The sequence below is a fragment of the Neocloeon triangulifer genome, unplaced genomic scaffold, assembly GCF_031216515.1.
Source record: "Neocloeon triangulifer isolate White Clay Creek 2 clone unplaced genomic scaffold, ASM3121651v1 ptg000002l, whole genome shotgun sequence".
NCBI classification, from domain to species: domain Eukaryota; kingdom Metazoa; phylum Arthropoda; class Insecta; order Ephemeroptera; family Baetidae; genus Neocloeon; species Neocloeon triangulifer.
Window position 1 is genome coordinate 1,144,592 of NW_026775545.1, and position 16,331 is coordinate 1,160,922.

General features: G+C 35.2%; 3 protein-coding genes across 15 annotated transcripts in view; 1 reads left to right on the forward strand and 2 right to left on the reverse strand.

The window, feature by feature from the left end:
• Positions 1 to 2,958, reverse strand: part of LOC132204167 (LIM domain only protein 3-like) — a 155,209-nt gene extending 152,251 nt beyond the window's left edge. Inside the window, exons 1-2 of the mRNA XM_059632497.1 lie at positions 2,815 to 2,958; positions 2,295 to 2,515 (exon numbers count right to left, since the gene is read on the reverse strand). The gene's annotated coding sequence lies outside the window, so the exon portion shown is untranslated. The remainder of the gene's footprint in view (positions 1 to 2,294; positions 2,516 to 2,814) is intronic.
• On the forward strand, positions 76 to 1,961 carry LOC132204157 (brachyurin-like). Its single transcript, XM_059632477.1, has 7 exons — positions 76 to 215; positions 332 to 497; positions 549 to 744; positions 961 to 1,124; positions 1,188 to 1,289; positions 1,349 to 1,488; positions 1,623 to 1,961. Exons 1-7 carry the CDS (start codon positions 132 to 134, stop codon positions 1,797 to 1,799), a joined length of 1,029 nt encoding a protein of 342 aa, XP_059488460.1. The 5' UTR covers positions 76 to 131; the 3' UTR covers positions 1,800 to 1,961.
• A 510-nt stretch (positions 2,959 to 3,468) lies between the features above and the next one.
• Positions 3,469 to 16,331, reverse strand: part of LOC132202535 (transient receptor potential-gamma protein-like) — an 89,198-nt gene continuing 76,335 nt past the window's right edge. For 2 of the 13 annotated variants that reach the window (XM_059629530.1, XM_059629506.1), the window contains 16 exons: positions 15,534 to 15,768; positions 15,275 to 15,469; positions 14,119 to 14,258; positions 13,913 to 14,025; positions 13,054 to 13,323; positions 12,610 to 12,877; positions 10,381 to 10,575; positions 10,208 to 10,249; positions 9,039 to 9,179; positions 7,828 to 8,011; positions 7,256 to 7,404; positions 6,625 to 6,915; positions 5,648 to 5,922; positions 4,706 to 5,034; positions 4,309 to 4,407; positions 3,469 to 4,253 (listed from right to left, as the gene is read on the reverse strand). In XM_059629530.1, the coding sequence (XP_059485513.1) occupies positions 4,376 to 4,407; positions 4,706 to 5,034; positions 5,648 to 5,922; positions 6,625 to 6,915; positions 7,256 to 7,404; positions 7,828 to 8,011; positions 9,039 to 9,179; positions 10,208 to 10,249; positions 10,381 to 10,575; positions 12,610 to 12,877; positions 13,054 to 13,323; positions 13,913 to 14,025; positions 14,119 to 14,258; positions 15,275 to 15,469; positions 15,534 to 15,768 (2,859 nt within the window). In that variant the 3' untranslated portion in view covers positions 3,469 to 4,253; positions 4,309 to 4,375. Of the gene's footprint in view, positions 4,254 to 4,308; positions 4,408 to 4,705; positions 5,035 to 5,647; positions 5,923 to 6,624; positions 6,916 to 7,255; positions 7,405 to 7,827; positions 8,012 to 9,038; positions 9,180 to 10,207; positions 10,250 to 10,380; positions 10,576 to 12,609; positions 12,878 to 13,053; positions 13,324 to 13,912; positions 14,026 to 14,118; positions 14,259 to 15,274; positions 15,470 to 15,533; positions 15,769 to 16,331 lie in introns of those variants that run through there. The other 11 variants (XM_059629589.1, XM_059629572.1, XM_059629581.1 and 8 more) reach the window with 9 other exon arrangements.

Sequence of the window (16,331 nt, forward strand, 5' to 3'; positions counted from 1 at the left end):
TATACCATTTTTATTTTGCTGCAAAAGAAAAGATTTGTTATGCAAAAAGATAAAATGAAAGTTTAACAAATATCCGTGACTCTCTGTCATCTGCATTAATTCAAACAGTACGTTTTTAAGCTTGCATCAACATGAACGTCCTCGTTTATTCTGTCATTTCCTTTGGCTTTATCTGGCTAACAGTTAATTTAATTCAAAATTGCCACGGAGTTCGGGTAAAATTTCTTTAATACATAAAAATTTAATGTTTTATAAAAACGCTGTAAATTAAATTTATACCGAGTTTCATGAAAAATGAGTTGATGGAATATTTTCATTAAGTATTAATCAGCTTTCCAGCATCTACCCTAACGTAACAAAGTGGAAACATGCTGACAGGAGAGTGCAACTGAATTACATGAGCCCCCTACAAGTGATTGCTTATGAAACAAATTCAAGCAATTTGCCCAAACAGGATTTAAAATACGCAAATTCTGCTGGAAAAGATCCTCAACCAAGTATCATATTAATTTTTTCAAAGACTATACATTAAATTTTTTCCATGAAAGGTAGTGCGGGCATTTCCTATCTTCCTGACAGTGTCGGCTATTCCTCAATTTTGACTCCCCAAATCATTTCCGGAACCAGAGTACTGAGTCGTCAGTACCCTTGGTACGCGCTGCTAATTTTGGACTTCGGCTCACTTTGTGGCGGGACTCTTATCAGCGCGAGATGGGTCCTCACAGCTTGTCATTGCACGGAATAGTAAACTTAAAGTCGATATATTAAACAATTCAATTAATTAATCAACTAGAGCTGCCAACCTATGCAGAACGGATTTTAATTAAGATTTTTTTCTTTTAATTTAAAAAATTAGCTCTATATTATTTGAATAAAATATATTAAATTGATTTGTTCAAATGATTATTAATTTGGTGTAACTGGCTGATTGTAATTTAACTAATTCGAGCACATTTTTAGCATTTCCTTGGCCATCGTTTATGCCGGAGGTGTGGACCAGACGATCAGTGAGCCTTTTGAATCTTTTCGATACTCGACCAAATTTTGGTGTCACGAGGAATACAACTACAACTATGTCAATAACGACATCGCCGTCATACAATTGGAGAATTCGTTTGTATTAAGTAAAATAAAATAGTGCACATTATGATATCCCGAGAATTGACCGAGCCCAAAATTGTTGACAGACCAATACATCAATGTGATTCAGTTGCCCAGAACATCCGACGCCACAAACACTTTTGCTGGGACTGTAGCCACCGTAGCAGGATTTGGGAAAGTCAACGATTGTATAATTAGAAATTATTAAAATATAATTCAATAAAATTGATTTTCCGTTTTTGCACAGCATCTTTGGCGAGCCCTTATTTACTCACAGTTGATTTGGACGTGATTATCAACTCGAGATGCGCCGCTTACTATGGAGGTGCAACTGTGATTTCGTCGACAATCTGCACTGGCGACGATCCCATAAAATCAATTTGCGAAGTAATATTTTTTTCTAATTATCTCTCTTAAAAAAGGGTTTATTTCGCGTTTAATTTAAATGTTTTAAAGTTTTTTTGTTTTACAAATAAAAAGTATAGACACTTTAAAGATCCTGTAAAAAAATTATTTTCCAGGGTGACAGTGGCAGTGCACTGATGTACAAAGAGCTTTCTACAAATAGATTCACTCAAATTGGTATTGTGTCATTTGGTTCCATCGATGGATGCGTGGGAACACCTGCTGGCTATGCAAGAGTTACTTCCTTCCTTAATTGGATTTCCATGAGAACAGGCATTGCAATAAGACCATAATGTGCGCATAACGGTTTGGTTTGGGTGAAAGGAGAGCTTCACAACTTTTTAATAATATGAACCGGCCTCTTAAGGGTTGTTTTTGTTTCGATAAATGGTCTGAATTATACTATTCTTAATGCATTATTTTTGTGGTTTACCAAATCTTGCAGTAAAAATAAAAATAAGTGCAAAAAAATCAATGTGTATTCTTGAAATAATGGTTTGCGCGTTCATTGCCCAACCCAAATAATTTTTTTCTTCAAAACTTGGTTGAAGAAGATTCGTGTAATTTTAACGTTTAAAAAATTATATTTCTAATTTTTTCCAAAGGCTAAAGCTTTAGAGAATATTTCTGAATGTGATTTTCAATTTATACCTGCGAATTTTTTAACTCAGGGACAGCTGATTGAAAATTTAATGGCAATTTTAACATAAAATTCACAGAAAAAAAACTGTAAAATTGAAAGATCTACTCGTGACAATTGTAATTATTTGGACAAAGAATTTTCTAACCTTTGGTTTTGTGTTTTGACGATGATAGATGAAATTCGGATGCTCTGGTTTTGATGCCTTCATGTCTCGCCGAAGTTGTCGAACGATGCGAGCGTTCTCCGTAAACATTGCGGAGTCCATAGTTGGACACAAGGAAGGCTGACCACATTTTCCACCATAGCTGACGGAGTTGCCGAAACCACGCATTCAGTCCTGAGTGGAGTTGTTATTGCGGTTCAAACCTGTTTCAAATTTTAAACATTAAAATGATAGCAATGTATAAATTATGTATGTACAAATTTCCCTCCAATTAAGTAATGTATTATTTTCGCTGCGGCAAAATTTTATTAACCTTTAGGCGTGCTAAAAATCGGCATTGAAAATTTAATAATTTTTTTTTAGATAAATTTGCTTTGTTCTTTTCACTGACGCGGTAGTTGTACTAAAGTTGAGGAATAAAATCACAAACCAAAAGATTCAAACAGGGAACGCATGTGATTTGTGAGCGGGATATGGGCGCCATTCCAACTTCAAACTATACCTGAGAGTGTCAGGGTAGGGTCAGCTGGGCCTCAAGATCCATGCCGTGGATGGGTCGGACGAACCCTAAGAAGCCTTTCTTTCGTCGAGAGGGCCAACAAAACACGAATCTTAACAATTAGCGGCACCGGTGCCGCCATGATGCACTGGCCACTGTCACGGCCAAGGTCACTTGCTGCTGTGGTCGGTCGGAGCGAGAGGACAGGAGGGCGGAGGAGGGGAGGCAGCAGGTGGGGATATTAAAAAAATTATATTATGTTCATTTATTCAATTTCATATTGTAAGTGTGAGACCAGAAGAAATGTAGAATAATTATTATTACTTTCCAGAGGAAATTTCATAAATAATTCGGACGTATTGATTTATTTTAAATATTCGTGCAAAATAAAACGATCACATAAGTTGATTTTTTTTTATCGACTGACAAGCATATTAATGATAATATAATGATTTGATTTTCTTGGTAAGCCAACGAAAATTATAAAATTAAACTGATATAAAAGAAAATATTCAAAATTTAACATTGTGTGCAAATAATCCTTTTCAATAATTTTGCATCCTGCCTTGCCACAGAGAGTGACCATATTTTGCGTATTTTGGTTTAGTATAATTTATAAATAACAAACGAGCTGGTATAAAATTTTCAACACTTTTATTTCCATTTGTGCTTCAACAATGATAAATATGCTGTTAATTCCGAGTATAACTTTTCATATAATCGTAGAATAATTACCAATAATAATATACAATATTCATTAAGACCTTGTAAAAACACTTTTTTATTATAACCTGCGCGTGTTAAGATAATTACCGAACATCTTAATCTCAAATTCTCAATTGCTTGTCATGTTTTTAGTTAACACATTTTTTTACTTGTGATTTTCATTTTCAATTTGAAAAATTGTTCTAATACAAGTCGTACTCATTCCCCCTAGATCTCCATGAACTCTTTGGCCTCTGAAAGTGTGATTTTCCATAATTTACAAGAGGAATGGTCCCTAATGCATATTATTTTATACAGAGTTCTAGTTTTCATTCTTGATGTAAAAATAGTATTGTGTGTTTATGTGTGTGTGAGTTTGTTATCAGCAAAATTCACAAGTGCGCGTGTGTTTGTCTGTCGCCGTCGCTCAATACTGAACACGTTTTCTCTCTTTTTCTCAATATTCAAATATTTCTCATAGGCCATTTTTCAAATATAACTCTCGCATTCCTCAACAACAAACCGGCGCTCGATATTTTAATTAATCGCGTGCAAAAAAAACACACTCCTTGCTCGAAAACCGTGTAATGGACGTATTCAATGAGATTGCAAAAGTGCCCAAGTGTGTGAGTGCGGCCTCTTTTATATATAAAAATCCCTGTTTGCGCCTCTTCATCTCTCCTCCAACGATGCGAATCCAAACAAATGGGTTGCAACAAAATCCTCTCCAGCTGAATCTGCGCAATTATTAATTTTTTTCAAATGAAGTCTTACTTATGTAAATTTATTTACCTACTCAACACAGACTGCGGAAATTTCATGATCAACACAAAACACCAAAGGTGGAACATCTTATGGATCAGAGCCAACCAGCAGACATCTGATGACCTCCTAAAATAATAAAAATAAGTGTAATTTCTATTAGAGCAATAACAAGAAAGAATTAGGTGGTAATGGTAAAGGACGGAAATATATATTTTATTGTGAGAAAATAAGGTGGAATTCCAGCATTCACCAAATAAAGAAATAAAAAAATAAAAATAATAATTATATAATTATCAATTTTTAATCCGTCCAAATCTTGACATAACGAATTAGCCTTAAAATTTACCATTTATTTTATATTATCAAGAATAAAGAATATTAGATCAACATAATTTTTTTTTGTCATTATTACAAAAATAATTACCAATGGGCTGAATGCCTGGTAGGTTGGGCAGTACAACGGTGCCGTTGCGATTTTTGAGCATCTGCTGCGCACCCTGATGCGAGGCTGAAGGGGACACTGGGGGCTCGGTGGGGAAAGGCGGCGGTGGAAAGGGAGGCGGCGGGAAAGGCGGAGGCGGCACCAGCTCAAAGGGAACATTTGTGGGGGGCGAAATGGGGGCCAAGGTGGTGCCTTCTCCTGAATCTCTGTGGGTGGTGGCGACGGGCGTCGTTGGCTCGTCAGGACGCGAAGGCACACTGGATGCCCGCAAAAGTCGCTTCTCCCTTTTCTTTGCAGGTCTGCTGATGACACTGAAATGCATAAATTATTCAAATTATTATTTTTTATACACAGTGGGCAATGATTGAAATATTTACATTCAAATTTTTAAAATACAAATCAAATGGGAAATATGGACGAAACGCGTTAACTGAAAAAGCAGCGGTATGCAATTTCTGCATGACTGTGTCGACCAGGTTGCATATCCTACAGGTTATAATTTGATCACACCAGCTGCCAACGACCACGTGCTAACATTTTTAAAATGAGATTGTAAAACAAACAAAAACTAATCAAAGTGAAATTTAATGCGTTTTCTTACAGCGAGATTTCAGTAAAAATGTGAAATAATTATGTGTGTAATTTAAATTTCAAATGTACACAATTTAAATAGCTGCATATTTCACTTTGAATATGTTGGGCAGACCTTTTTTTTGGAACGCTCGGCTTTTTAAAATGGGCTTTCAAAAATGGTTTATTTCCGTTTTGTCTAAATTGCTTGTCTTTTTTTTTAATTATTTAAATTTGTGTACGTGAAGGTTATAAACATGTTTGTAATAATTTCAGAAAAATAAATAAATTTTAAATTATCAATGAATTTAAAAGTTTCAAACGTCAACAATAAACTTAATTATGTACACTGACCTGCTACCAACGCTGCCTCCGGGGGCGCTCTCGGTGGACGAAGAGCCGTGGTGGTGGTGCAAGAGACGCAGACGGAGCGGAGGCTGGAAAAAGCCGCCCCCGCCGCCGCCGCCGCGGCTAGTGACGGAGAGCTCCCTCTTGCGAAGACTGCGGACTAAGCGAAGTCCCCCGCCCCAGGCGGCGCTCAGGGCGCTCAGACTGCCGTGGTGTCGCGGACTCTTGTGACCGGCACGAGGGGGGTCGTCGTCCCTCCCACTTCCAGAGCACGAACTACCCTGCAGACAAAGCACCCTCATCACGCTGCCCAGTCACATTTTTGCGTCAATAAACAAAATAAAAAATATGAAAGATGAATTAACAAAAATAGGAGCCAAAAATCAAAGATCGCATTTGGAAAAATTATTGAAAGGGTAGCATAAAAATTACAACACGATATTCTTAATCTTATTCGTGATTGTTCAAATTAACAGTTAATATTTTAGTCAACTTTGTCCATTCAATTATGCTTGTGAATTAGATCAAATTAAAATTAAAGAGATTGAGGTCAATAAAATAATCCAAAAAAGCAGAAGTTAGGCAGAATACACAAATTGAAATTTAAAATTTTTAATACGTCTTCATGATGTAGTAATAATGACGAAAAAAAATTAATTCAATGTTACTTATCCTTATCTATATGAAAACAAATATTGTGTTTTAATTTACAGATCTTCGAAATGTTTAAGTTCTTCATATTTTTCAATTAATATTTACAGTTCGACTCAATTTTAAAATATATTAAAAGAAAAACAAATTTTAAAAAACTGAATGATTGTACATTAAAATTAAATTATTAATTGAGCAAAAGAAAAAATAAAAATGTAAAGGGTTTTGGAATTTTTATTCAAACTAGAGAATGAATTGCAAATATTAGAATAAATTGAAGTTTAATTTAGTAAATAAAACAAATTGTGTGACTGGGAAGTGGAATTTCTCACCATTTCGTCCTCAAGGTCCTCATCATCGTCGTCGTCCTCCTCATCCCTGCTGTCGCCCCTCTCGGCCACGCCGCCCCTCCTGCTCCTGGTGCTGCTGCCCTCGGGACCGCCGCTGCACATCGAGTCCTGCGAGCGACTCCTGCCCATCAGTCTACGCACCCTGCCCGTCTTGGCCGCCTCGATCAGGGTGCCCCACCGCCGCTTCGAACTCTCCCTCTTGGGCGTCGAGCCCGTTAACCGAGCCAATCGTCCCATGCGCGGTGTCGACTTTTTATCCATCCCGACCACCTCCTGTTCAAATATAAAAATTAATAATAAGTTAAGAATTTACTTACAGAAATGACCGAATAAAGTTATTCAAATATTAAAACTTTTCCTTTTATGAACAAATTTGATGAGCATTGAATTTGAAAAAAAAAAAAACAGATGTTTTATATAAAAAAATAATTATTGTAAAACTAAAAACTTGAAATATTGAAAGATTTAATAAAAAAATATTATAAAATATAAAAAATTTAAAAAGGAAAACTCAATTAAAAAATTTTAAATAATTTATCAATTATATAAAAAATTTAAAATATTTTTAATATAAAAATTTGCTTAAAATTTTTAAAATAAAAAAAACACTAACCTGCAGTGTGGCAATTAAATCGGCACTTGCTGCAGACATGCCAGTCGCCTGCCCGCTTTTGGGCGACGAAGCCGAAGTAGGCGGTGGTGCGATGTTGAAGCCTTTCATCAATCTCCGCTCCTTCTGACGATTTTTCTTTCCGCCAGCTCCTTGCCAAAAATTGGTCACGCATTAAATCTCAAGTTCATTAGCGGAAAAAGTGAAAGCAAGAGAAGCTTAAATATATGAAATGATAATTCTCAAGAGAGAAATAAAGACTAATAATTGTCCTACAATAATTTTAAATTTTTGTAGAAAATTTAATTGCCAATGATTTTTACGAGAGAAAAGCTGAACAAAATAAAAAATATTTAAGTTACAAAACATTTTAACTAATTTTAGGCGTTTAAAAAAGCTAGTAAAAAAAAATTGTGACAACTTTTTTAATCGGCAGTAAATTTACTTTCTTCTGTTTTAAGTACAAGCTAAATTTATATTTTGACAAAAGAAACCCACGTGAGAGGATCGTGTGTTGCGAATTCAGCTTTCCTTTCACGCACGAGGGTGTGCATAATCTGCATCTAATCTCTCACCTCCACCGACGCCACTGGCCGTGGCAGTGTTCATGCCCGAATTCTTCAAAATCTCGATGAGCTCGCAGCGGAATGCCGAGATATCTTGCTTGATCTCATTAACGTCGTCCTCCGTCACCCCTTGACTCTCAGCCTTGCGCTGCTCCACGGTCACATAGCGCCTCACCAGGTTCCGCATGATGCTCTGCAAGTGCACAGAAAAAACTCTTGCCTTCAACGATCTGAACGTTTTTCCACTCTCTCTAATTCTGTTATATATCATTTATAATGAATTATAATTTTGCGACAGCAAAAAAAAACTAGAATTGATTCAGAACTATTTTTTTTTCTTTAAATTTCCACACACATTTTATTTTTTGCCTTTTTCTGTGAAGGCACCACATTTTGTCATAAAATATTAATTATCCAATTCAATTAACAATGCAATGAATTTACAAAATTTATTTAATTTTTGCATGAAAAATTAAGGACTGGAAATTTGGGATAAGATCGAGCTTTATTCTTGAGTTTTGCTGCTTTTGTATTTGGCGAATACGAAGAAATTCTTTCACGTCCCATTTGAATGTCAGTACAAACTTTAAGCTTGAGGGGGCCTTTTGAGGGACTCCGATATGTCCCTTTACAAAAGGTAAAAGGGATCACACCACCAGCTGGACACTGCAAAAAAGTATTTTTACGTACGGCAAAGGGCTTATTGAAAGGCGGATTTGAGTTTTGTAAGGGGAATCAGTCAAAATGAAAAGAACGCTTCCAATTTTAAATGTGCCGAATACAGAAAATCATTTTTTTTCTGATATTAGAGCGTAACTCTTTCTGAAAAAGCTAACATTGTAGTTTTTTTTCCGGCATTGCATTTGCTGACAAAATGTGGGTCTCCTTTATTGGTTGTGATGGTGAATAGTTTGACAAATTTACATTTAATTTGAAAAAACGTATGGCATCTACTTTATCCGGTGATTGTGATGGTTTTTAAATTTATGAAAGCAATTGAAGGAAATGAATTTGTGCAAATATATAGGTGTGAATTATTTTCCGCGTGGGTTTTGGCGTGTGGTGCGGCAAGAGAAGACAAAAAAAATGTGCAAAAGAATCAAAGTATTAAGCAGCATAGAAGAGTGATGCGGCGCAGCATGCGTCTCAGGCGACAATCAAAGGTCACACGCACACACACACAAACAGAAAAGGCCGCGCGGTCGCACACTCGCGATTACCTGCTTTCTGAGCTCCCCGATTCGACGCTCCATGCTAATTAAGCTGCTCCGGGTGGTCGCCTCCACGTCCAACGCGGGGCAACCTTTGTCGTGGCGCCGCCGGGGTGGCGGGGAATCGGGCAAGCAATTCCCGCAGCATTGCTGCGACCCACCAGAGCAATTAACATAAACAATAAGAAGCCAGCCAGCAACAGACACAGAGAGAGAAGGTTCACGTTTGTTTTGTCAAAAAAGAGAGATCAATAGAGAGCGTTTAACTACAAATTTCAGATACACCAGGATAAAGAGGGACTAACAATGGGACAATTTTTTTATATGTATGGATTTTCATTTTTTAAACAAGTAAATATTATCACATCAGGGTTCATAATTTGTTTTTCATAAACTAATTTCAATCAAATATATGGATAGTCAATGTGAATATTATTAAAAATTCAAATTCAAATAATTCCAACTTAATAAATTTTGCTATAAAATAAAAAAAATCAAAGAAATTGAATTGAACGTGATTTTTTAAATGTTTGAATATAATTAAAATAGGTTTATTTTAATTTGATTACTTGGTATTATATTTTAAATTATAAAACTGTTATAAAAGTATTGAATGTATGACTTATTATAAAATGAATTTCTAAACATGTAATTTGTTTTTTATTTGACTGTTAATTTAAAAAAAAGTTGAGCACGTCTTATTTGTAGTAATAAAATAAAAAATTATCAGTTTTGGGTGTTCCATTGCAGGCTCAAAAGGACTCAAATAGAATTAGGGGAGGTCAGACATGCAGACAATCCACGGGTAAACGCAACGGCGGGTTTTGCTGGTCGAAATATCTCAAAGCCTGGCAGTCAAAAAGTGCATTCACCATCACTGGGCTGCTTTGGAGAGTTGCACATGCCACAATGACGCAGAGAAACAAGGAAGTATATTGAAAAATAAACTTTGTCTCAAGATTTATATCAGATGCAAGGCGAAAGGGAGCGTAAAGTTAAAAGGTCGGAACTGCGTTTTAAAGCTGCGTGTGAACTTCAGGATTTACGTATTTTCATGTATTTTTACATACGCAAGCAAAACGGTCGAGTATACAGTGTCTGTATGTATTACAAAGTCATAAAATGTCTAACTCAAATAATAAAGGCGAGATAATTTGGAAATTGCAATGGGACCTTACCTGGTAGCGGAAATCCCTCGCACTCGCTTGCTTCACCTTCCTCTACGGAAAGCACAAAAGATCCAAACACATTAGTTCAGACCAAAATACAGCATTCAAATTAATTAAAGTTTAATTTATTTCAAAAGACAAAAAGGAAAATTCTATCTACTTTTTTTATCAAATATACTTACCCTGATTGTCCGCATGTGTTCCTTTTTGGCCGCCCTGGAGTGGCCGCACACCCTGCGATGAACCCACGTGACAAAGTACCAAACACTTTTCGGAGTCGGAATTATGTTGAACGGAGGCGGAACGGTGCCACCCTCTTCAAAGTAGCTGATCCACAGTTTGCTGCGAGCGAATTTCCATTCCGTGTCCGCTCGTTCCTGTGCAAAATCCCAAATTAGAAATTTCTCGGACGGCGTCTTTAAAGATTGCAGCATTTTTTGTGTATGAGCTGTTTGTATAAATATCAGGACATAAAACTTCGAGCTACAGAATATGCAGTGGATATCAGCCAATGAATTTGTGGAAGCGAATTTCGAGCATTCTCAGGATGCAGCGGTTAAACCTTTGAAGGCCATTAAATTAATATTGAAAAAGGGTAGCAACGCCCAACTGCTGATAAATTTCTCTCTGACGGTTAATTGTAATCTATAAATACGACAAAGACCGGTCCTTTTTTAAGAAGTCTGAAGTTTTTAATTATCCAGAGCTTACGGACAGTTAAATTAATATTTTATATTTACTCAATTTGTTACACTTTTATTGGGAAATACCTAAAAAATCAACGAACTTCTTATTTATACATTAAAATATTTTTTAAAAAAGTTTTTGTTTCAACAAAAAAATTGTCATGATTTGACAAATAGCTACATAATTGATTCTAAAATAAAATATAATATGTGTTTCTACATTATATTTTTATTTACTGATTTTTATTTTATTTCTTGAATTTTAAATATATTTTAAACTTAATAATTATAAATTTCATTCACAAAAAAAAATTTTCCATGGATTATTTCAAATTTTAAATAAATAAACACAAATTTGATAAATTGTATTTATTAAGTTTCTCTACTTCCTTAAGATCTGTTAATAGTGTCAAATCATTCTCAGTGATCTGTGTGCTTGTACATAGATTGGTATTATATTTAAATTAATTATAATTTCAAATAAATAATCATAATCCTAATATTAAAAATAAAATAAATTTACGTTTTTAAATTATAAATTGCTGAACTGAGAATTCAGTAATTGAAAAATCTAATAATGAAAAATCCACTGCAAAAGGAATGATTTTGATTTTTCATGTCGTCCAATTAGTGTGTGTAATGGAAAAGCAAACATTAGAATATATTCTAAAAGATACACCAAACTACCAATCACTACACACTGAACGCCAGGATCGAAGGAAGCAAAACTTCGGAACTCAAAGTAAACCAGTGTGTAACGTTTCTTTGGTATTACGATATGAAGAGAAAGTGAATTAATAGGGCATAATCTTCTTTCAAATTCACGTCAACAGCATAGAGTTGGGCGCCACAAACCAAATGAAAATAATAAAAAGGGCCAATCTATTAATTTTGATCAAGAGAAAGAGCCGCTGTGCTCCTAATACACCAGCAGGGCGACACATACAAACCGCAGGCAGGCACACAAGAGCAGGTCGCGAGAGTGAAGCTCTCGGTATGGTTTTAGTAGTTATGTATGTAGTTGTAGTAGAGTAGAGTAGTGGGACATCCATAGAACACCCAGCCAGCCAGCAGTCAAATGTGTTTCAGGGGGAGAGAGAGATGAGAATGTATACGAAATACAATGAGAAGGTTTGGGAGATTAATAGACTGGTGAAAGAAGCAGAGTCTTCAAAAAAAGTAACCTCTTGGCTTTTTTTAAGATTAAATTTTTAAACAGTCAAAAAGAGGGCTGAAATTATTTTTAAGCAAGGTTATTTTATTATTTTATGCATAGAAAAAAACTAAAAAAAGGATGGAAATGTAAATCTTACATTTTTTTAAGATTATGACAGCACTTTTCAACTAACAATAAGACGAGGCTCATATATTTTAAAGTAATTTAACACAATTTATAGCTTCATGAGTTTTTAATAAAATTTTGTAATAATTAAGGCCTATAGATACGGTATTAATAAAAGCACTTAATAATATTAAAAATAGTCAATAAACAGCTCAAAACAGAAATTGTCTCTTTTTGTTTGAAAAAGTTGATTAAACCAGTTGCATTTTTTCCCAGATTAAAGAATTAATTCCGGAGGCCTCAAAATAAATAACGAATTGCAAAAAAGCCTTTTTCACCAGTCTAGAAATTAGTTGAGAAACCAAAATGGAGTCGATTTAAAACCAAATGTGAGGAAATCATAATAGGGGTGTGCTGCATCCACTGGCAATTAATGAGGCTACCTTTGCAGGTTGCCTAAACCGCAGCTCGTGTTTTGTTAGGAAAGTTGATGAGGCGCTGCTCTGGCTCTTTACCGAGATGAGTTGGTACGAGTGGTTCATCATGGCGATCAGCAGGTTCAGCAGCACCACGATGTTGATCACCGAGTACGTGCCGAACATCAGCATGCCCCAGAAGCGGGTGAAGCTCTTGATGCCGGCCAACTCGAAGTTGTTCAAGTCGACCAGGCCAAACACGGCCCAGAACAGTGTCTGCGTCGTCTCGAACAGGCTGAAATTGTAAAATAAAATTAATTTAATTTTTTCCCTTTATTTTCTCCAAATTTATTTATTTATTGAAATTAATTTTACATTAAATCTGGTGCCACTCCCAGAAAGACTTAAAAATAACAAATCTAATGAGTATTTTGATGCAGATAAAATTCAGGAAATATTTTTTTGATTTACTTTGCAAATCGTCTCCAGACGATGCAAGCGTCAGTGTCGGTAGAGGTGGTGGTGTTGCCCAGTTCGGAGCCTTGGGCGAGATTGGGGCACCGCTGTCGCTCCATGTCGGCGTAGTACCACAGAAGTTGATTGAGACCACAGGAAAAGGCAAAGAGCACCAGGACGTACAAGAAGAAGAACTTCATAATGTCCATCACCATCCTGCTGAGGGACACTTGCAGCGGTCCCAGGTACGGATTCACAGAGAATATGTACACAAGTTTCAAAGAACTGGAACGAAAAAGGGAAAAATCTCATTTACTTATAAAAAAAATCGATTCAAACTCTGATTGTAAAAGTAAAAGGAACGTAAATTAAATGAAGAAAAATCATTTAGTTTATTTTTTATGAGATAGTTTAAAAAATACAAAATAAATAAATTATAAAAGCGATAAAAGCAGAGCATAATAGACGCAGTTTTAAATTTATATACAAATAAAAATTTGTGGTTTCAAATAAAATTGATTTTACTGAATTTAAATTTGAATAAAGCTGGTGGCAAAGGCAATATGTTTTAAAGAGTTGAATTGTTTAATCTGAAGCCACGTTATATTTATTTTGGCTTCAATTAACAAGTAAATTATTCGATTATCTATATCTCTAGGCTTGGAAACAATTCTGAGAAATTGCAACATCCACAAAAGTTGTTAAAAATAATTTAAAATTAATTTGATCAAGTTTTAATCATTTATTACCGTTTATAAATCTGATTATTTGCTTATTAAAGGTTCATGAAAATTGCTCCTTGAATTAAATTGAATAAATAAATTATTTTAAGTATAAAAATAACAACTATGATAAAATTGGTTTTGTGTTTTACCTGAAAATGTTAGCAGCTGAAAAAAGGCCCTCGGCTATGAGCATGGGGTCCCACGCGTCCCACTCCTCGCGTTTGCTGTGGACGTAGAAGCCATTGGCTTTTTCCCTTTGCACCTGAAACAACGACATGTTCTAATTCTAAGTTCCGCTCTCGAGCAAAGTCATTTGACTCTAAATAAACAAGCGAGAGGGAGTGAAAGGAGTCACCTGGTAGTAGGAAACAAGGCGGAGAGCCACAGTGGCGACGTACAGGGAATTGGTGACAAAGTCGATGACGTTCCACATGTCGCGTGCGTATTCTTGAAAGCCCACGTCCCACAGTTGTTTAATTTCGCTCCAGATCAGACCTGACAACACGGAAAAAGAAACACGCTCTAGATTTATGTGTTCTGAGGAATTCACTCGCGCGAGAGGAAGATCTATGGATGTATTTACAATAGAAATGCTTTTTTCTTTATCCCTCAGTAGAAGTCAAGGGAGAGTGGAAAAGGATTTATTTTACGCCTAGATGTGCTAACTTTGAAAGCTGCTTTAGCGAAATGCTAATTTTGCGGAGAACACATTAATTTTGAATATGCGCAAAGTTTAATAGAGTCGGCTCATTAAGCATTTATTATTATACCAAGTAGTTTAAGGTGAATTATGAATAAAATTTATGCAATTTACTTTGATTAGTTATAATATAATAATGATACTTTTGAAAGGAAAGTATTAAAAGTTTGACAAACAGTAAATAAGTAAGCAAGTAATTTTAAATTTATATAATAATTATAATCATCTTATTTTACGCTCCTAAAAAAACTTATGTTTCAAGATACAATTTTAGTTGAAAAAATTATAAGTAAATTTTCAATAGAAAGTCTAAATAAATTTATTATCACCTTGAGTTTTTCTCTCCAAGTAAGTAAGATTTAAATTTTAAAATTAAATTTTTTCCTACAGGTTCGTACAAATTTTAAAGATTGAAAGTTTTAGTCTGTCAAACAAGTCCAAAAATAAAAAAAGGCAATTTTAGCATTTCACATAAGATTGAATCTAGATATCTGCAATCCAGTCATTGATTTTAATGTTTCACTAAAATCCACTGTTTTGCTAAACTAGGGCGCCTGATATGCAACCCGCGATAAACAAAATGCGAATTTAATAGCACAAGCATAGCTCCAATTTGCGGAATTGGTTAAAATTGAAAATTAACCAAGGTTTTTGTTTAATTTTATCATAAATATTAAAAAAATTGCATAATGAATTTATTTTTTTTTTCAGTATAGAAAATTCTTATTTTTCAATAAGAATGTAGTAAAATGATGAGACACGATATAAAATTAATTTTCTGTAAATAGAAGCAAAATCATGTTCTACTCACCGCAAACCCAGGCGAGGATGACCCACTCAACAAAGGAGGGCGCGTCGCCCCTTTTGTTGGGCTCGTCTTTGGAGTCATCCGAGGAGTCGTCCGTGGACTTGTCCGCTGACTTGTTGAAGATTTCCTCACTACTGTCGCCGTTGAAAATTTCGCCGATCACATTCTCCATCCTCTGGGACGCAAGAATCAGCAGGACTGCAAACCGAGAGTGGAAATTAAATTACACTCGGAGATTGAATCATCGCATTGGAAAACGCACAAAGGAAGGTGAAGTAGGAGGCGGAATGGCAGATGAACTTGATGAAGGGCTTCCGCATGGTCTGTCCGACGGACGAGTGCGGCGCGACGATGTAAGCGACCGAGAAGAATGGGAAGAGGATGCCGATCCGCACGATTTCCAGCGCCTGCAGAACCATATTTTTGCGCCGGAAGCCCGGAAGACCCTCGTACCAAATGGACGCCAGCAGTTGCTGCACGTTCGGATGCGCTACAAACTGCCAGAGAACAAGTAGTGCAAAATTTAAATTTAATTGTAATATTTAAAAAAAAATAACAGAAGTGCTAATAAGGTTTGGATTAAGTTCGGAATAAGTTTTAAGATAATTTAATTTCCTGCTCCAATTTTCATCAATATATTATTCATGGTGTTAAAATTTTAATAGTTCGTAATATCTTGTCAATAAAAAATTGACAAAAATTGTACATTTGCAAGTCAGCTCAAAAGTTCTGTAAAGATTAAGAAATTTATTTACCAATCTCCATATTGAGTCAAACAGCAGCAGTAAGTCAATTAAAATATAATGTTGTGAATAATTCTCATCTTAAATAATAGTTTATACTGCTGATGCTGAAAAAATAAATTAAGTTTGTCTGAAGCTGCTCGTAAGATTGTTAAATGATTTTTTAATGTATTATATCTATATTATTCAAATTTTGTGTAAAAATATTTTTTGTGTTAAGAGTAAAAATAATAAAAACGATCAAAACTTCTTATTCTTGGCGCAAAATAAAAATCAAAACTGATTTTTTTACTGCCAATTTTGGTGACAGTTCAATA